The sequence below is a fragment of the Lasiodiplodia theobromae genome (genome assembly GCF_012971845.1).
Source record: "Lasiodiplodia theobromae strain AM2As chromosome Unknown scaffold_4, whole genome shotgun sequence".
In the NCBI taxonomy this organism is placed as follows: domain Eukaryota; kingdom Fungi; phylum Ascomycota; class Dothideomycetes; order Botryosphaeriales; family Botryosphaeriaceae; genus Lasiodiplodia; species Lasiodiplodia theobromae.
The window spans coordinates 1,354,953-1,379,161 of NW_023336530.1; the positions used below are offsets into that span (position 1 = coordinate 1,354,953).

Genomic DNA, 24,209 nt, shown 5'->3' on the forward strand with positions numbered 1-24,209 from the left:
TAGAATTTCATGGCCGACATCCCTGGTTTCGAGGGGTTTCACGCCGCGACCCACGAGAATATTCTTCAGCAAACGGCAAGAATCAAACTGACCCAAAGCTTAGGTGAATGAATCTTATTACGATGTTGGAATCTAGACGACTGACGCCGTTTTACGAACAGATTCTATGACGAAAGATCTTCTCGACGAGACGAGATTATCTGTAGAAGATTTCTTTGGAACCCCTTCAGGTTTAGCTCCCTCTTTCCCAGTGCTTTAGGAAATGCGTTAACAGCATCTAGAATGGCAAGAGATAAAGCCCTTCGACTCGATGTATATGGTGATAATTCGGGTTTCTTCTCGCGTATTCATGGGTGAGAAGCTGGGCCGGGACGAAGAGTGGTTGAGAATTGCCCGAACATACGCAACACTGTCCTTCGATTCCGCACAGTCCTTGCGAGCCTGGCCAGAATTCGTCCGCCCATACGTCCACTGGTTCCTTTCAGACTGCCGGAAGCTACGTGCTTTAGTAAGGGACACCCGTCGGGTACTTGGTCCAGAGGTTGAGCACGTAGCGAAAGAGTACATGGCCGACACGAAAGCAGGGAGGCAAAGACAGGAAAACAAGAACGCGATCACAATGTTCATTGACGTTGCCAAAGGACGAAAGTTTGATTTGGTCGAAGGTCAACTGTCTATCGCTTCCGCGGCCTTACACACCACTACAGACTTGATCATTCAGATCCTCTACGACCTTTGCGCTCATCCGGAGTACTTTGCTCCACTGCGAGAGGAGATCACTTCAGTCATTCAAGAGCATGGGTGGCAGAAGAAAACTTTCCAACAGCTGAAGTTCATGGATAGTTTGATGAAGGAGACGCAAAGACTCAAACCGATCGGCCAAAGTATGTCCTCAATGTCAGGTTTTCTTTCCACTCTGCTGACATAAAATACATTAGCCGCCGTTCAAAGGGTACCTATGGTAGACGTCAAATTGTCGGATGGGACCGTTCTTCCCAAAGGTAGCCACGTTGTGGTGTACAACGACGGCAGCCGTGACCCGAAAATCTTCGAGAACCCGGAGAGGTTTGATCCGTACCGATTTCTCAGAATGCGTAGCGAGCCTGGGAAAGAGAACTCGAATCAGTTCGCTAGCACCAGTCCGAGCCAGCTAGGTTTCGGACACGGCATACATTCATGCCCTGGGAGATTTTTCGTCTCGAACGAGGTCAAGATTATTTTGTCTCACATGGTCATGAAATACGATTGGAAATTTGCTGACGGGCAGGATGTTCCGGAGCCAATTGCGGTGGGCTCGGACTTTGTCACGAATCCTGAAGGGAGATTGATGTATAGACTGCGAGAAAATCCTGCTTAGAGTGCCTACCTAATCTAGAGGTAGAGTCGAATTCAATACAGACTTCAATGCTGGTCCCGTGCGTGAGCCTAAGGAGACCTCAATTATTAGAACAAGTACTAGTACGAGGTCGCAATCAGCTTCGCGCCACTCAAAGAAATCCCACTGCCCCAGTCCATTAACAGAACATGTTCAGAAATCATACCCGAGAGCAACACGCCGCGAAGGACTAGTGATTTGTTGCCCGATCAAATCTGTCCCGTTTGCACTCGTGAGAAGCACCTTGAACTTGCAACGTGCGGTTCCATAGCTTCCATAGTCTCCTGTGAGATGACCATGCCATCCGTTCGATCTCAGGGGCCATGCCAGCTTTCGCAACTCCCTCACATAACCCAGCATATCGCTCTGGAAGTGGTAAGGGTAGCTCTCAAATGACTGCACACCGTCAATGACACAATATACGGTCATGTAGGCAGGGAACTGCCGAATCAATCCCTTGAAGATGAACAGAAATGCCTGGAATTCGCCTTCCTGCAAATCTTGCAGGCAGGTATCGTTAGGGATGAAGCCGAGATCCAAGTAATGGTGTGTCCGGAGGGCAAACAGCAATTGCATTATGAGCGACCGCATCATTAGGCCGGGTCCCTCGCGGTCGTCGCGGTGGAGGCTGCAGAAGAAGTGAAGAATAACCTGATTGTCTCGCCGCGCGCTGACGATGCTGCCGATCAGACTGAGACAGACGACCGACATGGCTGATATTGCGTCATTAGCGTGTTCTTCATCGTTTCCGTCTGCCAGGAGGAGGCCGGAGCCATCACTGAAGAACCACTCGCCGAAATGAGGTGTCTGAAAGAGCATCTCCGTCATCGATAGCGTCTGTTCTTTGAACCACTCCTTCTCCATCAGAATGATGTCCAGGTCGTCGTTGGGCACCGAAAGTGGGATTCCCAGCACTTCTATTAGCACCTCGAGAGACGCAAGTGGCGCAGGACCCGGGGCGGGAGTCCGCGATCTTGGTATCTCTGGAGCGGAAAGAGCGAGGCGGCGGGCCCCATGTCGATCTTGTCCTGAATTTCATCGCAATCAGTATGGCTTAGCTCCTTATCGGGCAATTATCGCAGCTTACCCTGATCCAGCGTCTTCTCGTGACTCTTCAAGAACTCGTTGAACAGATTCTGTGCGCATCGACCTATCTCCTCCTTCATGAGGTTCTCGAGTTTGGCGTACCGAGCGTCAGATTCGGCCTCGATCGCTTTCTTGACGTCGTCCAGCTTGTCGTGCGTGACTTTGTTTTGAGCTTGGATTTCCGGAAGGCACTCATCCACTGTCTCTCTGATCGCCGGGATATGACTGTCTACTGTTTGCTGGATCTGGATGCTGGTAATAGCATTGTGCTTCGTGTATGCGTCGATACGGCGGAGCGATTCCCGAGATTCAAGCCCCTGCATGTACGTTGCAACGAATATCTCGTCCCTCAAGTTGATGCACAGCTCCAAGAACTCTTCGGCTTTCAATTGGACGCTTTCAACGGCATTGTCAACGTGCTTCACCGACTTCGTTGGCGGTTTTGCCTTTGCTGGCTTTTCGTCTTTGTCTTTGAACAGGCCCCGGGCCTTCTTGATGGCTTCAAAGAATCAATATTGACTTCAGGCGCTAACATAAAAGGGGAATGTTGGGAGACCTACCCTTTTCAGGAAATCTTGGCTTCTCCACTCGTTGGAGAAGGTACTGGATGATCACAGCAACCGCCTCCAGGACCGATGCGTATAGCTTGTGTATACAATTCTTCAGGGAGTCGTCCCATCTGAATATTCTCCGCTTCGGACTTGCGCTGGTGACGGCATCGACTACTACTACGACGGCTTTTTGCACCCTCTCCCGCTCTTCTGCTGCCCGTTTCGCAAGCTACAGGAATTTGTTTAGGCCTGGAACAACCTTTCGCGATTCCATAGGGGTCGGTCTCACCTGCAAGATAACCACCAAGCCCGCTCGCACGAAGTTGAGGCCTTTTTCGTCGGGAATGAAGTCCAGCCACGGGTCGACTTTGTCCGCATTCTCTCCTGCTTTCCGCCACAGCTTACGCAGGTATCCAATGCCGACGTCGTTTTCCATAGCCTCATGGCGCACCTGGGCAGATTCCAGTTGTTTGAACACAACATCCCAACTGCAATTTTGCGCATCAAGCTCTAGGCCGCTATTGGGGAAAGAGCTCTGAAACTCAGCAATGACGGCTTGCAAATCTTCCTTCTCGACTTGAAACTGGCCATCCGAAATACTGCCATGAGAATTGTTCAGATAAAAACGGATGGTGCTTGAATCAACAACCTCTTACCTGAACTGACGTGGAGGGACAAATGTATCAGTCAGTCGGTCATAATCTGAAGGGATAGATAAAGCCTTATGGATACGAGGTGCTTCGGATTTGATGAATGACACCCTCAGCGGAAGATCTGTATGGTCCAAATTGGCCATCTTTCTTTGGCATCGAACAGCAGGACTTGAAGACTGGTGTGAACCGCCGCTTTACGTTATCTCCAAAATTTGCCCGAAAATTTGAACATGAGGGGGAAGGGCAAATGGAGGGTTGAACTCCAGACCTGATCGGCGGAATCAGTCAGCTACCTATGCAGCCGCACATTGTCACATGCTTTCTTTTTATGGAGAAAAAGCGTAACAGAGTGGCTTAGCTCGATACACGTGTCATCCATGGTTTAGGCAACAGCGATAAGCTTTCCATCATCTAAGACGAGGCTGAAGATACCCTTGTTCCGACGTGTATTGTATCGATACCATAGAATCCCCTCAGGCGATCAACTGCCCGCCAATATGGCTTTTTGGAGAAAATGCATCATAAAATGCTCCACGTCCTACAGTTCGTAGTATAATAGCCCTAGCTTTAAGAATTAGTTGCAGAATCCCGTTTGGAAAGCGACACGAGGCTGAAAAAATTTGCTCAAGCCCCATCCATTTACGGATACCATCTACGGCCCCCACCCGAGCTGATCGTCTTTCAGCCGATTTATAACCAACTGATCTATGCGAAATAGCCGCATATGCAGGCATGGTCGAATTGGTTATATGGCGGCTCTATCGATTGGAGGAACCTCCCACCGGTGGAAGGTTCGTACCGCCCCACCGCCCCACCACACAATTTGAGATTCGGAGTGCGCTTTGCCACATCACTCGGCCACTTTTGCATATGTGGAGGCTTTGCATATACGGCTCAAGTGTGATGCAAGTTTATCCTATCCGCTTTCAGCCTCCTCCGGGCCTCGACTCTCACGATACAAAGATCCATTCTGTTCTTAAAAGCTGAAATACAGCTCACTTAGAATACTCAACATCTCATTCACAAACGGGCGCGAGCCTTCCAACAATCTTGACGAGCCTGAGTCTTACTCGTGGATATGTCAGCCAGTGTAGACGTTTGCCGACCCCAGTCTGCATTGAGAACGGATACCGAGGCTGCGGGGCCAGAGATCACGACAGTGGATGTTTTGCCTCCAGAGAGCTCGCAGCAGCAGAATAATCTCGCGGAGAAGGATGCATCACCGAGCCAGTCAGGCACACAAGCTGGAACAGACCCCGGGAGTGCTGAGGAGACCATTATGGTAAGTCAATTGCCTATCATCCATGGGAATCAAGTTCTGACGTAAAAGCAGATAGAAGAAGCACAGATGACTGAAAAGCCCGGTGCAAATGAGATCAAAGACGACACCGCGTCAAAGCACTCGGAAATTCCTGATGACACCAGCATTCCGGAGCAGGACGACGGTGATGTTGATTCTCTCAAATCACATCACTCAGACTTTGTTTCGGAGCCAAGCAAACTCGAGGACTTGGAAGCCACGGTTAGAGTCACGAATTTGGAGCAGTTCAAGAACTTCTTCACCCAGGAGGAAATACGGCCTATCGTGCAAGTCCTCCACGGCAGTTCCAGTCTGAAGCCGGATCTCCGTAAAGAGAACGACAGGCGAGAATCCAAGGCGAAGGACTCACGAGACATCGATGAGCGAAAGCCACCCCAACTGGACGTGGAAACGACATTGCTTCATCGCATCCGTATCCAGTCACCGTGCATACTGCAACATCTTTACCAGGCGGCCGACAAAACCTGCTCGGACCCCTGGCGCATGCACACCTTCTGCAGGCCTTTCAAGATCTTGATGCATTTCCAGCCGCAGATGAGAGAGGCTCTGGCTCGACTTGAGGAGAAGTGGGGCGGAAAGCTCGAAGACAATCCAGCCGCCGCTGGCCAGGAAGACGGCAAGCCCGAAGAGGAGATTGCAAGTGTTAATAACAGCGACCTCGTTGACAGCAAGTACGCTCTCATTCATATGCGAGTCTATGTCAATTACATGGAAGACAATGTGGTGCCCCTTCAAAACATGTTCAGGGGCCCAGGTCCAAAGCCCCGCAAGGTGCGGTTCACCGACCTCTGGTACCTGTTTCGGGAGAGCGAGCTCGTCTATTCGCCTGTCCCGCACAAGAAGAAGAAGAAGAAGAAAAGATCGGCAGACTACGGGTCAACGGCGAGCAACTCAACTGTGCAAGCATCCTATCAAAGCTGCTGGAGAGTGTACTCAATCGTCACACCAGAAGTTCCCAGCAACCCCGATTCCGTCGAAGACAAAGTGAGGAACGACGATGATGACGACGACATGGTAACTGGGGCTGATGACGATCTATTCGACGATGAGCAGACGGCTAAGATCTGGTGCTATTACATCGACTACGATGGTGATTCGTATCGCCCGGTCCAACACCAGTTCCAGATCCGCCAGTTCGAGGGCGAGAGAGACATCAAAGCGTTGCCCGTTTACCCAACCAGATTCCTCGATGATGAGGAAAGTTTCATGTCCGATCAAAAGGCCAGCGGTACGACATTCAAGCAGTACATAGAGAAGAAGCATCTCTATCACCGCGGCTGGACCTTGACCCGTAACACGACCGGCGCAGCGCTTGACGACGTCGACAAGTATCCCGAGCACATTGAGAGCGAAGTCATCGTCGATTTTGCCGAGGCCTATCAGACCGTCACATCATGGGTTCCCGAATTCCACAATCCGGGAATAGGCCAGATCGGGACGTGGCGGATAGATTCATGCAGTGACGAGTCGCTCCACACGTACAAATACACGCTCGACCGTAGCAACTTCGAACATGTCTGTATTTCACTCATTCGCTCTGACGATGTCGGAATGAGACGACGTAACCGGGCCATAGCCGACGACGCCTTCCTCTCTGCCTCGAGAAAGGGCGATGACGCGGCTCTGTCTGAAGAGTCTCTGGTCCTCCTTCCCAAGCGGCTGATGGTATTCTCGTTTCTGCAGCGCAAATTTATCAACGCCGACATCAACTGCCTGAAAGTCATCGAGCCGGAGCCTGACATTTTTGACAAGTTGAGCATCAACGATGCGCACAAACAGATGGTGCGGTCGCTTGTGCAGGAACATTTCAGAAAGAAGAAACGGCGTCATGAGGGCAAGGAAGTGATGTACCAGGACATCATCAAGGGCAAAGGGACTGGCCTTGTGTTCCTTCTCCATGGCGTGCCGGGCGTCGGCAAGACGGCCACTGCTGAGGCGGTTGCCCAGGAGAACCGTAAGCCGCTTTTCTCTATCACTTGCGGAGATCTCGGCTTCAAGCCTGGAGACGTGGAGAGGAATCTCACCCGTATATTCCGCCTTGCCAACCTTTGGGATTGCATTCTGCTGCTGGACGAAGCAGACGTTTTTTTCACTAAGAGAATGCCCACCGACTTGGAGAGAAACGCATTGGTCACTGGTAAGTCAGCCCCTTCCCTTTCGAAAGCCCGAACGTGCCCCGCTTACCACCCTTTTCTCTGCGTCAGTGTTCCTCAGAATCCTCGAATACTATAGCGGGATTCTCTTCCTTACCACCAACCGCGTTGGCATCATCGACGAGGCCTTCAAGTCGCGCATCCACATGAGCCTCTATTATCCGCCGCTCAACTGGAAACAATACAGGCAGATCTTCCTACTCAACATCAAGCGGATTGAGGATATCGAAGCCGCCAACGAGGCACACGGCGAGCGCCGTGTCGCCGTCGACAGCGGCAGCATCCTTAAGTGGTCTGAAAATCACTTCAACAAGACGAACAATGAGGTCGGCCGCTGGAACGGGCGGCAGATCAAGAACGCCTTCCAGATCAGCGTCTCGCTTGCGCACTACGACCTGCTGGAGACCAGCGCGGGCGACAACCAGTCCTCCTCGACGCCGTCGTCCGGTGGCGCCGGCATCGACAATGTTCACGTGAAGCCGCGGCGCAATATTCGCGACAGCAAGCCCGGAATTCTCGACGCTGCACAATTCGAAGCTGTTGCCCAGGCCACACTTGAGTTTGACGAGTACATGTCCCACACGAAGAGGGGAACAGACAGCGTGCTGGCGAAGCGCGACGGCACCCGCAACGATCCGCGCCTCGCCGCCGGGGTTCCCACCGCCACCATCGGGCTCCATCAGAATCAGCATTATCATCGCGAAGTCCCAACTCATCAAGGCACTCCAACCCATGCAGGCGGAGGAACAGCGTACTCGCAGGGACGTCCTCCCCCTCGGGATGGATATAGAGACCCGTATTACAATGATCCATTCTATTCTCCCGAGCCCCCTCGACGCTTGCCTACGGCCGATGATCAGTACTACGGGCAATCGCCACCACCGCGCCAGGCACCTTCTCTTCAGGCGCATGAGGCCGGCATCCCCTTGGATTACGGCCATCGCTCTTACCCACCGGAAGGCAGGCAGGGCGGTGATGTGTACGAGAGGGATATGCGTGGGGACGGCATGGGAGGAGGTGTCGGTGGTGGTGGCATACCACCGCAGCAGCTCCGTATGGATGACGGCGCGGGTAATGTGTATGGACGAGGAACTGGCACCTACGGCCAACCACCCCCAGACAGCAATTATCGGGCCCCGCCGGATGCCAGATACTAGGGTTCTGGGTGAGGGAGATTTTGGTAAGATATGATTCTCATATAAAATGGTCGTGGCCGTAAATATCATCGTTGGGAGAGTTTTAGGGGTAGTTCAGCATCAGTTACGAATTTAGCACCCCTATCTCATACTTTTGCCTACCACATCGTGATTGTCTTGAGTACACTATAAGGCCAAACATATTCACATGAACACTTTCTTAGCTTTGCGAATCTGCTGTGAAAAGAATGCGACCGTGCAAAGCTGAGAGCTAAGACGTGGAAATCGAGAAAAAGTAGTATCGCGAAGAGCGTATGTAAGTGATAGAGGACAAAAATGAGAGAGACAACAACACGAGTAGACATTTCCATACAATGAAGCAAAATGCCATGATGCCCGTTCGGTTGTGGAGGAATGAATGTTGCATGGGTCAAAAAGGGGTCGGTGCTTCGGCACACCAAAAAAAACGTACAACAGCCGGGATTCCCCAATGGTCACCCACTTGAGTACTAATCGGCCGGTTCGCAGCTTAAGTACGGCTGAGCGGACGGGAAGCCCTGCATTCTGCGACCTATGGTCGTACGTGGAAGAGGAGGCTGTTGGTTTTGTTTATATATTCCAGTCACCAGGCAGTCGCCTGGCAGTCCCCCGGCAATTCATTGATTGACGCGTCATACGGAGCTCCTTGCTTTCTGCTAATCATAACAAAATAAGGATTTTAGCATCATTCATGACCGAAGCTTGCATTTCTGCGGGGTCCGAAGCTAGATTTTGAGTTTTCTATTATCAAAGCTCACATGACTGAATAGAGACTCAAGTGAGGACAAATTCCTCCGCTATGGCTGCGGTTCTGGAGGCTTAAACGACGACATAACGTTTGCACATGTAGGGTGTAGAAAGCACTTAGCCATAATATGCAGAGTCAAACTTGTCAGCGCATTCCATGGCTATCTGCCGGTTCGGAAGGACTGTAAATTCCACCATGACTGTTCAATATTCTATCCGTAGTACCTCTTATTTTGATCACTGCAACTCCATTCCTCCTGTAATATTCCCCTTTCCGTTATTCGTCCTTTTATTCGTCAACACTGGTCTTATTTCGCCTGAGCACCGGCAGCGTTTGCTTGGGCGCCCTCTGAATTCGCTTGTGCATTGGCCGCATATGCTTGGGCACCGCCTGAATCAGTCGGCTGCGTGGCGACAGAGTCCTGAAACGATTCTACTATCAGCTTTCTTCATTCGCTAATTCAGAAAATCTTGGCTACACACCGTTTGCTCTTGTGTCTGTGTTGCACCAGAGCTTTTATGGTGGTATATCATCTCCCTCTGGATAACAGTATCTTGTTCGGAATGTTCTGCGGCTGTGGTGACCTGGTTGTCTGCCATTGTGGGCGGATGATGTTATTCTTTGCGAGGTAAAGGCTGCTATGACTAGCAAAGCGGAGCTCAATATCCGTGGCCCTTTATATATCAGCCGGGCGAAGAGCTCCCTCCGGCGAGGCTACTTTAATTGACGTATGCCAAGGGTTTCTTCTCGCAAGGCTGAATCAACATAACTCATCCGCCTGTCGTTACTGGATAGGCAGCAGCCAAACAATTCATGCAACGTGTCAGTCGAGCCATACAAACGGGGCGATATGTTGTTGCGCCGGGCAAGGCTGAAAGCGAAGTGCTAGCAGATTGGCTCGCTAGTCAGCTTACCCTCCACTGTCGCAGTCACCTGCTGATTCCAAACCATATTGCACCCGCCTTCTGGAGAAAGGGATGCCTGGGCTACTATCAAGGAAGACACTTGCGTCATAAGCTGCGCCTTAAATGCCAGGCTTCCAGTGAGACACCAAATAAGTCATCACAATCCCTAGCAGCCGACCTCAGAGCCTAACCAATACAAAATATAGAGCGACCACATGGTTGTCCGACGATCCCATTTACCTCACTAAATGCTTCGCTACTGTGCTCATCTCTTCAACCAGCTAAGAAGAATATATGTGGAAAAGACACAAGTAATCTTGATTTTTCGCTAATTGGGACCATAAAAGGTGCACTGGTGCCAACGTTTTCACTAAATAGGTGTTGCTCGTCGTTTACTGGAGGCTTCATATTGCTTCCGCTATTATCATTATGTCTTCCCTTATTTTTTTTTATATATTTTTGTTGAACAGTGCAAAGGTGATTGAATTGCACACTGCTGAAGAGCAGAATGCAGCAGAAACTACCTGATTATATACACCAATCGTCTGCTGTGATGTCATAAAGTAACCTGACTGGATCATGCTTTTGTGGTGAAACCTGCAGGGTATCTGCCTTGGTGTTGAAGAAAGAACACGAGATATACGGCAAATAAACGCGGCAGCAAAAACTAAAGCACAGAGGTCTGACAATTCTTTTTTGGCATTGCAGTTCGCAGCCGCCTCGAGTGCACACTCGTCTCTCCGGCGCTACCTACAATGAGACCAGAGATTATTGAAAGACTTTCCATCGGACGGGCGAGAATCTGCGAAAATTGATTCTGCTAGCAATGCGGAAGAGGCTTGACACTTGAGGAGCTGTTATGATCATTAAATATGCCCTGTGATTTCTGGTGGCGCAATGTGCGGGTCATCCCCCGTCCGAGGTTTGACGTCATAATAAGGCTGCGCTGGAATTTTACGGAGACAATGTAACATATTCGCTTGTGGTATATGCAGAGTCAGCTATTCCATGCAGTGGGGAACACTGTTCAGAGCGTGTGGGTATCAGGGAGGGAGGTTTCCAGAATTCTGCAAAAAATGAGCTCTGTGTCTGATACTGGTTTTGGGTTTCTTTCAGCTGCTCAAGTAATACGTTCAGCCGTTATCCACAATGGCATACACGATCCCATCGAGGTTCTTCGCAAGGACTGTATTTCATAGCTGGCAGTCAGACGTAGCTATCTAGTCAACTGACATAAAGGTATAAGCCGTTAGCAAATCAAGTATTCAGTTCAGCTGGGCGGACTCACCGACAAGATTATGTGACCCATATTAGCTGTTCGAGTTGCAGGTAAGTGTATCCAAATTCCTTGCGAGCATGCTCCGCATCACCACCTCACTTCAACAAGTTTTATGGAATACTCTCAACAAAATGCTGGAACGACGTAAGAAAAGCAGAAAATCATGCAAGATGATGTACACTTCCCACGACACCGCTGCCTGTTTGCTGTTCTTCACATGCGTGCCGTCAGCCGGCTTCACCTTTACCCCGCTCCGGATCCGGAAATTTCGGTGCAGCCAATCAGGCTCTGGCCCCCCTCTTCGCCAGGTACACCCTGCGGGAGAGCAGCGGCTCAACCAAGTTTTCCACGGATGAGAATAGTAAGCAGCAGGCTAAACACAGCCTCAAAGGATCCATTGGACTTCAGCTCGACATTGGTCTAAAAGCGAAGCTGCGAATAGCGCAGAAAGAGCGTTGAAAGTAAAAAGAGAGCAAGGCCAATGCATTCCGCACCAATCACGATTTCCAAAACGGCGTGGACTCGTATCGTAGCTCGGTACCGTAGGTCTTCAGGTCCAATCGATTCGCCAGCTTCCGTGTACCCGAAGCCCAGGTACACGGATCCCCCCGTCGGTGGCGCTAATCACAGTGCGCTCGCACGCACCTTCTCTCTCGAAACTTATTCCCTTTTCGCTTGCTTTCGCGTGTTCGTTTACAACAAGTCGCCCCGAACTGAAACACCGGGGGGTTGCGTGGGAAGCTCCACGCTCGGTACCATGGGATCAAATTTCTTTTTTTAGTGTCTCTTTTAACGTGTCTCCACAGCGTGCGCGCGCGCACAACACTAAGATTTGCTGCCGGTGATCAACCGCGAGAGTTATCCTTTCGTAGGGAAAGAGTTCCGAACCGGGGATCGACGGCGGAAGGACGCGGGAGGCCGACGATCTTGCTCTGCGGGAATCTCGAAAAGGTGAATGGTAGTTGTGTGTGACGATTGCGTCAGTGATGACAGATGCTGATCGGTGTGGGGTTCCATTCCAGAATCTTTTTTGTCGGTGAGCACACACGGACAGTAGTGCCGTTTGATCGTGCGTCAGGAACCAACCGTGGTTTATCGCTCACCCAATAGTGGCTGTGTCAGACGGGAAGGTTAGTCAGGCAACATGCGGTTTTGGCGTTGGGCAGCGGTGAGAGCGAAAATGCGAGAGAATAATCGGATTGATTTGAATTCTTCCATTGATGTATGCAAAGGCCGTTAGAATCGTTAACAACAAGAGCAGGTACACCTATCTGTAGCAGCCGTGCATCGATACTGACTCCTTGCCGATCAATGATCTCCCCTTCCGGCCCGGGCCCGACTCCACACGCATACAAACGGGCTAAGCCGTGCATGACGATGCGCAACCTCTCCGTCAGCTGCAACTTCCTCCTCGCATTCGTCCACACCTCTTCCATCTCCCTTAACGTTCTTCCTCCTCGTGACATTCGTGAGTCGTATCTGGTGACATACATGTGCACCCTTACAAAATAAAAAAGGGGGGAGGCGTATGGAAGCGAAGTAAAGACAAGAAATCTCCGGACGCCTCTTTGCGCCACCACATGTTGTGCAACGTAAGACCGGACATGTCCGCGTCACCGGATAAGATTGATTTGCTTTTTTTCTTCCTTCTCGCCTTCGACACCGGTGCGGCTCTTTCGGACACACCGACTCGGCCGCAGGCCCCCGTAGTTGCATCTCGTCCCGTGTCATCGTCGTCATCCGAGTTTTTAAGATGTCTCGCGGAAAGCAGCGGGAGCTGGGTCCGGTGATGGGGGTTCGTCCGGACACTTTTTTGCAATGCAACAAAAAGTGATTTGCAATGCATGCTGAGCAACAGGTCCCGCAGGGGCGGCACGCGAGAGAATTGGGTCGTGAGGGTCGCACAGCCGCATCCATCCCTTGCGCAGGACCCGTACCCGGGCATCCGACACCACCCCTCTCCCCGACGTTTGTTTGAGCATGCAGGAAGCCGCTGCCTCCGTCCGTCGAACTGCCCAAGGGTGCGAGCAGCCATTACAATTTTTTTCCTCCCTCCGCACCCAGCTCTTGTGAGTCCAATAGACAAGAATAGAAATGATCTTCGTCTCTTTCTCCACCCCCACTCAATCATCGTCGATCTCCAAAATTTTCCTCAGCGTCGCCACCTCGACGTGGTCGCGATAGTTGCGCATGCGATGGCACCAGATGACCTCGCCGTCCTCGAACAAGAAGTCGCCGCCGATCTGCAGCCAGCTGCCGGAGCGCATCGCCTTGCGCACGCCCTGCCGGCGCGTCTGCTGGCCGACCTGCTTGAGCTGGCCCGCGATCCACGCGGGCGGGGCGATGTCCTTCATGTACTCGGGGCGGCGGTTGCCCATGTCGAAGGAGATGGACATGCCCAGCGCGCGGTACAGCGAGCGCGTCGGGTCGGCGAAGATGGGGAACGGGCAGCCCGTGTACTCCTTGTAGGCCGGGATCATGCTCGGCGCGCCGCAGCCGATGATGATGATGTTGGTCGGCGTCGGCATGGTGAAGTAGGTTTGCGGATCAATTGACTTGGTCAAGGCCTTGAGGTAGGCTTGGCAGGCCTGTCATGGGCGTTAGAGGTTGTGTGAATTGATATGGTAGAATGAGCACGTACGCCGCAGTAGAAGTGCCGTACGAAGAGCACCAATTGGCGTTGTCCGATGGCCATGTCACCTTGGAAGAAGCTCTTGAAGGGCTTGCCAATGCCTTGGCTATCGTAAATAACAATCTCGCCGGCTTCCTCAAGGGTCTTTTTGCTTGGGCAGTCATCGGAGACGTTTACGTCCTCACGAAGTTGGGTAAAATAGTCTTCGGCGTCGAAATAGCAGGATCCGTAGAGAGAATTGTTGCGGGCATCATGGCAATGGTCAAATGACGAGAGACTGGAGACATTGGTGTCAAGAGTGCCATTGGAGCTCTGGGAAGACCTGGTGGAAGTGGTGGGAGAGGAAGATTCGGTCATTTCAGAGCCGGAGACTGAGTTCTGCCGCACATTGCGGAGCCTTTGGAGCTTGCGGAGAGGCATCTGGATGGGACGGGGAGGAAATTTTGGAGAGAAGCCGGTGGATGCAGGCAGTAAAGGCCTGCCGGCGAGGTGATTAAAAAAGAAAACGGACGTGCAGGTAGTACGGAGGACAGGGATGTGGGGCGGAGATGGTGCAGCACAGGGAGAATTTGGAAGGTAAGGAGGAGCAGTGTGAAGAAACAGGAGGGTCGACGGGCGATTTAGCAGTGGATAGCTGAGGCCGGGGGCTTACGACTTGCTTGAACGGGAGGGATCTCCAGGGCTGCAGGCCCCAGCCGAGGCCGCGTGCTGAAGCCATTGATTTGCGATTGCGAAATTCGTCCATGCCCGGGGCGCCAATCGGTGGGGCGCAGAGCGCTATCGGACGATGCTGCAACGCAAGCTATGCGCCTGGAACCCTGAGTGGCGGCCTCTGACAGTCCAGGGTCGTCTGGGCTGGGCGCGGGGCCGCGGTCCCAAGAGCTGAAGCGACCAGTGGCCGCAGACTTCCCGTCTGACGCGGAGGCACCGGCCGCCACCGCAGCAGGATACGGACACGCGCAAAGCAGAGGCAGTGAGCGGAAGGGCTGTGATTCGGCAGATAGCGCTGGGACGGCGGGCCGCAGGGGACCCCTTGTGCCCGCGCGACCTGCCGATCGAGCGCACGCGCCAGCCTTTTTTTCTACTCTTCCCTCACCACCACCCTGCTTCCAATCCCGACCCTTCGCCGCTGTCACTTGACCTGCCGATGCGCAAGGCACTCGACTCGACGGCCATGCACCCACCGGAGCCCCCACTGCTTGGAAAATACAATATTTTCCGCACACCTGCTCCAATCAGCGCCCTCCCGCCGCGCCGGCGCCCCGACGGAAGCGCCTACATTACCCGCCGTCTGCGCCATCTACCCCACCACTCGCGCGGCCGCGGCCTGGCCTTGTCTAGCAAAAGGTTACTTTTCCTGACTGCATCTGAGAAGATCGCAGTCATCGCCTGCCGTAAGGTCGCCACTGCACTAAATCTGGTGCGGCTGAGTGAGTTGCATTTACCAAAGTCGCACACATGCGACGCATTTCACCCGAGGCACTCCCAAGTAGCGCCTGCGATAGTGCTTGACCCGCCTGACTTCCCAGCCTTGTCACGACGGCAGCCATTTTGGCGCCAGTGACAAAATCGGAAAATGATGGCCAGTGAAGCGGCTAGAAGCCTCATAGGCCCATGCCTCTCCCGCAGTATCCGGGATAGCCGATTTCTATAGCAACGAGCTATAGCATTGCATAGGATCAGCATGCCGCCGATGACACCATCTCGCATCCCAAATGTTGCGAATAAACGTGCGTGTTGATCGGAGCATTAACGGCGGTACGCTACCTTATAGTCAGGACCCTGCTTCTAACAAAATCTCTTGCACAACATCAACGTCAACGTCATTCCTTCGTCCAATACTTGTACACAACAAAATCAATCCCAAATACGTCATGAGCTAGCCCGCGCCATGACATCGAAGCTTGGACGCAACCCGTGCCCGCTAAACCCATCACACCAAAGATCATCACTTGAGTGTGCTGCCCACTCCGCACCAAACACGGGCCCTCGAGGGAGCCCAGCAGCGCCGAACACATCATCGCTAGCACGGACGCAACTCTGTTGCAGATCTGCGGACAAGCTTGCGATCAAGAATACACTTGTCTCCCCCACAATCTGAAACAGATATGGCCGCCTGAGCTGTCGCAACGTCATACGGATGCCAACCACCGGGAACATCGTTGTCGCGATCCCGACGGCTGACAGGGTCTAGGTATTCTCGAAGCCAAGATATATCGTCGATTGCCTAGACTATCTCGCAGCCCAAGTATGCGGGCGGGCCACTGGTTGGTGCGGCTTAAAAGGGAATTTTTATGGCGCTCCATCGTGCTGGGACCTTGCGTTTGTACTATTGCAACAAGTGCAACACCAGGGGAAGAATCAGCAAAGACCATCCGGGGAATTTAGTCGTGTTCGACCATCGCTTTCAGCTCTACAAGGTCAACAGTGCCACGATGGAGTGACGTAAGTACCCTAACTCGAAAGGGCAAGCATTCTCTTCAAAGAATTATATCTTTACTTTTCTCTTTAAACTGTTTCTTCAGTCCCCCCTTTTGATTTCTTCATTCAAGCCGTCAAAACCGTCCCATTCTCCTTCTTCACAAAGTCGAAAAGTCCCTGCAACAGCTCCTCCTCACCATCCCTCAATGGCCACCTGACGAACACACCCGGCTTGCCCCACGGCGCATCCACCACAATCGTCTTCCCGGGCTCGAACAGCTCGCCCGTCCAAAGATGCTTGTACTGCATACCATCCACCGCCACGCCTTCACTATCGATCTCAATCTGCGGCAGATACACCGGCAAGCGCTGCGAGTAGATGTCGTAGACGGGCGCCACCAGCACCGCCTCGCCGAGCCAAAAGACCTCATCGACCACCGCGACAGCGAGGCTATCCTTCGGCGCGTAGACAGCCGGGTGCCGCAGCAACGGCCAGCCGCGCTGCCGGTACTCCTCCAGAGCAGCCTTACGGTACGGTTTGACGCTAGCGAAGAGGCGCGCATTGTACGCATGATACGCAAGCGTACTGGCATTCGTGTACGTCTGCGCATTAACCTGGGGGATATTGCCCTCGTGGGTGCGGAAAGCAGCGCCGCCAAAGGCGCCGACGGACTCGGCCCAGCGGCCGAGCAGGGCGGCGGAGCGCGTGATGTTGCCGACGGTCGCGAGCGTGTTGGTGTAGCCGCCGACGTCGGCGTGCGACTGGGCGAAGCCGGAGAAGCCGACGTGCAGCGCGCTGCTGACGGCGGCGCGCATGCCGTCCTCGCGCGTCGCGTCGATGTTCTGGTCGCCGACCCAGAAGAGGTTCGTGTGCGGCGACGAGAAGGTCGACGCGCTGCGGTGGAAGCCGATCGTGTCGTCGGCCACGCCCAGCTCCTCGACCGCCTCGCGCAGCAGCTTGGCCCACGTCGCAGGGTATTCGTTGTGGAAGAGGCGCGGTGAGACGGTGCCTGAGGAGATGCTAACGGTGGAGTCGACGTCGAGGTACTCTCCGAAGTCTTGCATGGCTGGTGGAGAAAAAGGGGGGTCAGTGAGTAGTTTTTTTGTAAGTGGTTGATACAAAGGCGAGCTTACCTCCAGAAATAGGGACGGAATAGTACTGCTGCTTGAACAAGTCTTTGAACCATTGGACGGTCGTCTCGTTCGAGAGGTCCAGCAACCCGGCATCGATGCCCGGCCCGCTGGTCAGCCTCCACGGCGAGCCATCGCCGGCCGTAGCATTCACCACGAAGCGGCCCCCAGCAGCCGCCTCCTCGTAGAACGACCTGTTGTGGCCCGACGACTTGGCGCTGACATTCGCCAGGAACGTGTTGACATAGCTCAGCGTCCTGACGCCGTACTCCTCTTGCAGGTGCGGCACCCAGTCGGCCCAGGTCGGGTAGAGCTCCGCGTCGGGCTCCCAGTTCCACCACAGCCGGCTGATGGAGATGTTGTACGCGCCGGCCTGCAGGCGGGTGCCGCTCCAGTCCTGCAGCCAGACGCCCACGAGCGGCATGTTCTGCGCCAGCGCCTCGCGCACGATGCGCTCCACCTTCTCCTGCCCGCCCTGGATGCCCAGGATCGCGCCGTCGAAGGCCCAGTCCGGCAGCGCCGGCTGCCTGCCCGTCACCTCGGTCAGCGCGCCCGTCGCCTCGAGCAGCTTGTTGCTACCACCATCCCGCTCCTCATCGCCCGCGACGCCGACGAACCCGCTCACCGCCGCACCCTCGTACAAAATCTCCACCACCTCCCCACTCCCCTCGCTCCTATCCCCCACAGCCGGCCAATCGTCCGCGCGGTCCACGAGCGCCTCGCCCGTCTCATTGCTGGCCAGATCCCACAGCGAGAACGCGGCGCCCTCGAGCACCAGCCAGCGGCCGAGGCTGCTGACCAGCGACGCGACGGCCGTGTAGCTCGTCAGCGCCGACCCGCCCGCGAATGTGCCGGAAATCTCGCCGTCGTCGTTGAGGTAAGACGTCACGGGCTGCGCGCCGCGGCCGACGCCGCCCTCGCGCGTCCACACGGGGATGCGCCAGCCGCGCAGGTTGCCCAGCCCCGTCTGCTCGCCTAGGCCGTAGAAGGACTCGTTGCGCGGCGAGTGGTGGGCGAGGTGGATGTTGGAGGGGAGCTGGTCGGTAGAGGATGAGGCGTTGTTGTTGTTGGTGATGGCGGCGGAGAAGTGGAGGCGGGAGTGGGAGGAGGTCGTGGTGGTGGTGGTGTTGGCGGTGAAGGTGAGCGTCCAGGCCCAGTCCGCGCATTGGGCTGGGGAGGAGTCGGCGAAGGCGCCGGAGAGGGTCAGGGCGGAGGAGGATGCTGTTCCGTTGGTTTGGGTCACGGAGATGATGGTCGGGGAGGTGCAGCGCGAGGTGATGTTGGTTGTGATCTCGAAGTTCCCGGACGAGTCGGAGAAGTTGGTCAGGCCGGTAGAGGCGGAGATGAGGGGGTAGTCGGATGGAGCTGTGGGATTGTTTGGTTAGCCCTCCGATTCTTTTTGCTTTTGTGATTGTGTTGAGGTCTGCTGCTTGAGGGCTGCGTGCTCACTCACTTTTCCACACTTCGGCTCCGGACTGCGTGTATACATCAACGGAGGATGCTGCCTGGTCGACGAGGACCGAAAAGGCGCCCAGCGAGTACGTATCTACGCTGTTCGCGGCCACAATGGGCGCGCCAAAAACGGCGGCAGCAGCAAGAGCCGCTGACGATGTCGTCGAGGGGCAGACGAGTGGGTGCTGCATACTGCTGTTGCCCAATGCTTTGCGAGACAGCGCGCAGCACAAGAGGAGGACAATTGAAAAATTGACTGACAGCAGAGCCGCCTTTCATATAGCCGCACGCCATCGCGGTGCTTCGGCGAAAAAGAATCATGTTTGGCACGCCTGTTCAAGCACGCCATACCGGATACCGGAGACGTCCCAATGGCTCGCGGAGCAGAGCACTCGTTGCGGCAAGAAACAAACAAAATACCGCAGCCCCGGAGATAGCAACGAGGACGTTTGCCCCACCGCTGCGTTTTCTGGTCACCGCATTTGTGCGTGGTTCAGGTACCATCGAGGGTTAAAGGCGGGGTACGACTGCCCCAGGCCCTGGATGACGTCATTTTCTCGGCTGTTGACGAGATTGGCCCGAGCAGGTGCTTGTTGATCGCGGGCCTTAAGCTTGGCCAGGACTTGTTCCAATCTATTAAACGTATTCGTGTTCTGACCGTCAGATGGGGAGGCTGATGCCTAGGTCCGCGTGTGCGGTGAAGCATGGCGGATGATCCATAAGTGTGTATTTCAATGAAACACAGCAAGACCTGATTAATTCTCAAAGCAAGGTTTACAAAGCGTTGAACAGTGCAAGAGCAAAAGGTCTCGGAAGCCTTACAAACCTACCTCAAGTCAGTAAGTGAGTATTCTGTGCTTATGAAAAAGCTGATCTTTGAAGAAATGAGAAAAAAGAACAAAGAAGGAGGATGGAGAAATTGGGAGTGGATGTGGATGCAATGGTATTGCTTGATCCCCACCAAACAAATTCGAGAATAAAATTAACAAGTGAAGCGAATAGTATATATCATTTTTAGGATAAGGCTGACGGTTTTTGATTACACGATAAAGCCTATGGGGAAAGGGGAATGGCGGGTATGGTCGTCTGAGGGCGCAGAGCCCTACCAATCAGCTCTCCCATTATTCTACTGCCAAATTTTAGATATTCAGCGCACCATTAATATCTGCAGGAGGAGCTCGGGTGCGGGTAAATTGTAAGCGCGCCCAGCGGGGTGGATCGGATCAGCCGCCCGAAGGATTCAAGTTATACAAGGCTGAGTAAGAGTCAGGCGCTGGGGCACAGTCGCAAGACTACATACATCTCACCAAGGTCCCGGAGACCAGATCTGCAGCGATCACACCCACTTTCCTTTCCAGAAACATCTCGATCAGGCACCGAAATCATGAGCGCAGCAATATATCGACACCTTGGCTCCAAGGCTCTCCTTCCGAGAGAAGTCACGCGCACCTCAGGCGCTCAGCCGCGCTTACGTCTCGGCCAACCAATACTTTATTCGGCATTCTCGACCCGACGCATCCTTCGGAACAAAACCTCATTCACATCAAAGGAGCCGGGGCGTCATAGACAATCATCGAGCAACCCCGAGTATCCGGCTTTCAGCTTTGAAGCGCTTGGCATCAGCAGGAACATGAAGACCGGCATCATCGCTGTTCTGTGCGTCTTCGGCACCATGGAGACTTGGTTTTACTGTCAGTGGGCATGGCGGTGGTGGAAAGGGAATGAGGAGGTGGAGTAGGTGTTGAATATCGTAGAGACGGAAGAGGCATAGGACGGTCTGTATTATACGATACCCCTCTCAGCGTTTTTGTATTATACAACTCCCCACTCTCATCGACTTTGGGTCCCCACCTGCTGGGATGAACAGGGGCTGTACGTAGGATGCGATGGACCCTGAATACCACACGACTCAGTATGAACCATACACCTTTCTAAGACTGATGTGAGTTGACAGCCCTATCAAATTTCCATTTACAATCATACAATATAAGTCTCCGTCTCTCGCTCATATTGCATCATCACCAATACTCTTCGTATTCGATCGTCACGCGGGTCCCGCGCTCTTCCGCCACTGAAGCCGCTGTTCCAATAGCGAGGCGCAGCAACTCTGCGGCGCTAAAGAGCTTTTTCCAAAGCGAGCAGTCCTCACGAAAAAGTAGTGGGGATAATGCATGACCCAGAGAATTTTCAGCGCCTTCAGCGCGGCTGCTCCCTCCACACCACCAGTAAAACACGTCATTTTCTCGGTGGCTACACAAAAATCGGTATAGTTGAGTACTAGCTCCTGCGGCACAGCAATAGGAATCGGTGTTCTCCGGTGGGGACAACACTGCAATGCCATGACTCGGGGGCACACACCTTCCACAAGACGAGCATTCTGTGGCCCTGTGATCAACGACATATATGGGCCTTCTGCAAGCCCACACAGTTCCTGCAGGACATATAAGACGGAAGAAGAAGAAGGGAAACAAAACTACACACTTGTGTATCCTCCTGCAGAAAAGCGCAACAAAAACCAAAGATGCATCTTCCCGGCTTCCTCCTCCTAGCCACTAGCTGGCTACCCGCCCCCGGAAACGCCGGAGCCAATCAGAACGTCCTCGCCGCCCGTACCATCGAATCATCATCATCGTCATCAGCCTCACCACCACCACCACCATCCGCGAACTCCTCTTCTTCCTCCCTCTGCCCACCCCTCACCCCCTCCCCCCTCACCATCGCCCAGCTCACCTCCTCCTTCCCCCCTCCGCGCGCCGCTACCATCAGCGCCTGGGATTTGGCGGCAGTCGACGCGATCAAGCACGCGCTGACGCTGTACGCCTTCGCCATCGACGGGCGCGACTGGGACGGGCTGGACGCCGTCTTCGCCCCCGGCGCGACGGCCGACTACGGCGCGCCGATCGGCGTGCTGACGGGCGGTCGCGACCAGATCAAGCAGACGCTGCCGCCGTACTTGACTGTTTTTGCGGCGACGCAGCACGTGTTGGGGACGCAGGTGGTTAGTGTTTGCGATGATGGTGGTGAGGAGTACGAGAGGGAGTTTAAGAGGAATGCGGTGTCGGTGACGTATTTCACGGCGGCGCATTTCAAGAACGGGACCGAGGGGAAGGGGCTGGACGAGCCGGTGGGGATGAAGGATGTGATGTATGCGTACGGGCAGTATCAGGATCGGTGGGGGGTGCAGGAGGATGGGACGTGGAAGATTGAGCACCGGAATCTGGTGTATATGGTGAGTTTTGCTTTGAAGTTTTACTCTCGATGTGTAAGTTGAGGCTATCTGCTAACGTTTTGATTAGGGTCCCTTCGTTTCTGATACCTCCTCCTAAGTGCTCAAAGAAGAGCAGTTACATTTTAACGGCTGGACATGACCCCTGACATGATAGAATTTCACAAGCGTCTTTCATATACAAATCTATTTTCGGTTCTTTCTCAGTTCGCTCGACATGAATTGTTTGACTGCCCTTTTTGCTCACTGGCCAATCAGCTCATCAACCATCAGTCGGCAGCATCCCAGATACTTTGTCGGATCGCACAGCTCAGTCAGCTCCTCGTCCTTCAAATGCTTCGTCACTTCGGGCACCTTCTCCAGGCTCTCCTTCAACGAAATGCCTCCCTCGTGCGCCGCCACGCACGCCTTGTAGACGATCTCATGGGCCTCCTGCCTACCCGTATGCACCGCCAAGCCCATCATGACCGCCTCAGCAACGATCAGACCCTTAGTGCTCAACAAATTCTCCATCATCGCCCCCTCATTCACGCAAAGCCCGCCAATAGCAAAGTTCGCCTGATGCAGACTCCCCACGCACGAAACAAACGCAACCGGCAGCGCCGCCCACTCGAGATGCCAGGGGCCACTCGCGCGCTCGAAATCCGCAACCATCGCATCGAGCACCAACCCGGCCTGCGCGCGCAGGATCTTTGCCTGGGCGAGCATGACCTCGGAGGAGATGGGGTTGCGCTTCTGCGGCATGGTCGACGAGGCGCCGCGGTGCGGCACGTACGGCTCGGCCACCTCGCCCAGCTCGTTCGACGACATGACGATCAGGTCGAGTGCGATCTTCCCCAGCGTGCCGCCGACCAGCGCGAGGAAGTTGACCGCGTCCGCGACGCCGTCGCGCGCCACGTGCCACGTCACGACCGGGTCGGCCAGCGACAGCAGCGAGGCCAGCCGCTTGCGCACGCGGATGCCGGCGTCCGACGACCCCAAGGAGGCCAGCGTGCCGGCCGCGCCGCCGAACTGCGCGAGGAGCGCGGTGCGCTTGAGGGTTGCCAGGCGTGCCTGGTGGCGTTGGAGGGAGGAGAGCCAGACGGCGCACTTGTAGCCGAAGGTGATGGGCAGCGCGTGCTGCAGGTGCGTGCGGCCGGCCATGGGCACGTCGCGGTAGCGCGCGGCCATGCGCGTCAGCGTCGCGGCGAGCGAGGATAGCTGCCGCTCGACGATGGCGAGGCCGGCTTTCATCTGCAGGACCGACGCCAGGTCCATGATGTCCTGCGTCGTGGCGCCCCAGTGGATGTAGCCGGCTAGTAATATTGGCGTTAGACTTTTGTGTATGTATGTATTCCCCCGAGGACGGTACTTACAGTGCTCCTCGGGAACCCATTTGGACATCTGCTCGACCAGCGGTAGCACTGGGTAGCCTACAATCTCGGTGCGTGCGGCCAGCAGATCCCAGTCGATCTTGGAGACGTCGCTGTGCTCGCGGATTGCGGCGGCCGCGGCGGGCGGCACGACGCCCTCGTCGCTCTCGGCCTGGGCGAGGGCGCACTCGGCTTCGATGAGGTTGGCCACGTAGGCGCGCTCGGAGAAACACTCTCTGATCTCATCAGTGCCGAAGATGTTGCCGAAAAGCTTCGAGTCGAACACAGTGGCCGCCGACATGGTTAATTATTAGAAAATATAAGGTTTTTCTTCAACAACGGTCGACTAGCGGCCGCTAATGAGGCTGTCGAGGAATTTGAGTTTTCGGGTTCCATTCGGAGGCTGCAGATTTTGTACTCTGTCACTTTTCTTTCGCCGTGGTGGAGAGAGTTCGGGATACTGCGATGACGGCTCGGGATAGCGGAATAGCACAGACCATCTCTGATGCCTCAGGCCTCTAGTCGGTTGTGATTCGCTCCGTCTTTTCACCGCCGCTTCCCTCTCGTGTTCATCTGACAATGACCTCGGAGCATGGGTGCGAGGTATGAGCGCGCCGATCTCTTCGAATGCTTCGACCCTTGGGCAGGTCTGGTATGCAGGAAAGCCTCTTTCGCTCCGACACGCATGGCCGGCCTCAGACAGTACTGATGGCTAGTGCTGCAGTGATCGTTGCCGTCGGTATGTGCTG

General features: G+C 54.3%; 7 protein-coding genes across 7 annotated transcripts; 3 read left to right on the forward strand and 4 right to left on the reverse strand.

The window, feature by feature from the left end:
- Nucleotides 1–619: 619 nt before the first annotated feature.
- Nucleotides 620–1,357, forward strand: LTHEOB_1839 (Cytochrome P450; the record flags this gene model as incomplete). Its single annotated transcript, XM_035510584.1, has 2 exons — nt 620–884; nt 939–1,357. 2 exons carry the CDS (start codon nt 620–622, stop codon nt 1,355–1,357), a joined length of 684 nt encoding a protein of 227 aa, XP_035366349.1.
- A 171-nt stretch (nt 1,358–1,528) lies between these two features.
- LTHEOB_1840 (uncharacterized protein) lies at nt 1,529–3,808 on the reverse strand (the record flags this gene model as incomplete). Its single annotated transcript, XM_035510586.1, has 5 exons — nt 1,529–2,403; nt 2,463–2,960; nt 3,022–3,241; nt 3,302–3,611; nt 3,669–3,808. The coding sequence occupies 5 exons, from the start codon at nt 3,806–3,808 to the stop codon at nt 1,529–1,531; spliced, it is 2,043 nt and encodes a 680-aa protein (XP_035366350.1).
- A 935-nt stretch (nt 3,809–4,743) lies between these two features.
- LTHEOB_1841 (uncharacterized protein) lies at nt 4,744–8,296 on the forward strand (the record flags this gene model as incomplete). Its single annotated transcript, XM_035510587.1, has 3 exons — nt 4,744–4,947; nt 4,999–7,123; nt 7,191–8,296. 3 exons carry the CDS (start codon nt 4,744–4,746, stop codon nt 8,294–8,296), a joined length of 3,435 nt encoding a protein of 1,144 aa, XP_035366351.1.
- Nucleotides 8,297–13,369: 5,073 nt separating this feature from the next.
- Nucleotides 13,370–14,298, reverse strand: LTHEOB_1842 (Thioredoxin-like protein; the record flags this gene model as incomplete). The annotated part of the gene is made up of 2 exons (XM_035510588.1): nt 13,370–13,834; nt 13,888–14,298. 2 exons carry the CDS (start codon nt 14,296–14,298, stop codon nt 13,370–13,372), a joined length of 876 nt encoding a protein of 291 aa, XP_035366352.1.
- Nucleotides 14,299–16,425: 2,127 nt separating this feature from the next.
- Nucleotides 16,426–19,073, reverse strand: LTHEOB_1843 (Alpha-glucosidase; the record flags this gene model as incomplete). The annotated part of the gene is made up of 3 exons (XM_035510589.1): nt 16,426–17,366; nt 17,434–18,795; nt 18,884–19,073. The coding sequence occupies 3 exons, from the start codon at nt 19,071–19,073 to the stop codon at nt 16,426–16,428; spliced, it is 2,493 nt and encodes an 830-aa protein (XP_035366353.1).
- A 2,330-nt stretch (nt 19,074–21,403) lies between these two features.
- Nucleotides 21,404–22,208, forward strand: LTHEOB_1844 (Ethyl tert-butyl ether degradation protein; the record flags this gene model as incomplete). The annotated part of the gene is made up of 2 exons (XM_035510590.1): nt 21,404–22,111; nt 22,179–22,208. 2 exons carry the CDS (start codon nt 21,404–21,406, stop codon nt 22,206–22,208), a joined length of 738 nt encoding a protein of 245 aa, XP_035366354.1.
- A 143-nt stretch (nt 22,209–22,351) lies between these two features.
- On the reverse strand, nt 22,352–23,761 carry LTHEOB_1845 (3-carboxy-muconate cycloisomerase; the record flags this gene model as incomplete). The annotated part of the gene is made up of 2 exons (XM_035510591.1): nt 22,352–23,403; nt 23,464–23,761. The coding sequence occupies 2 exons, from the start codon at nt 23,759–23,761 to the stop codon at nt 22,352–22,354; spliced, it is 1,350 nt and encodes a 449-aa protein (XP_035366355.1).
- Between the last annotated feature and the right edge of the window lie 448 nt (nt 23,762–24,209).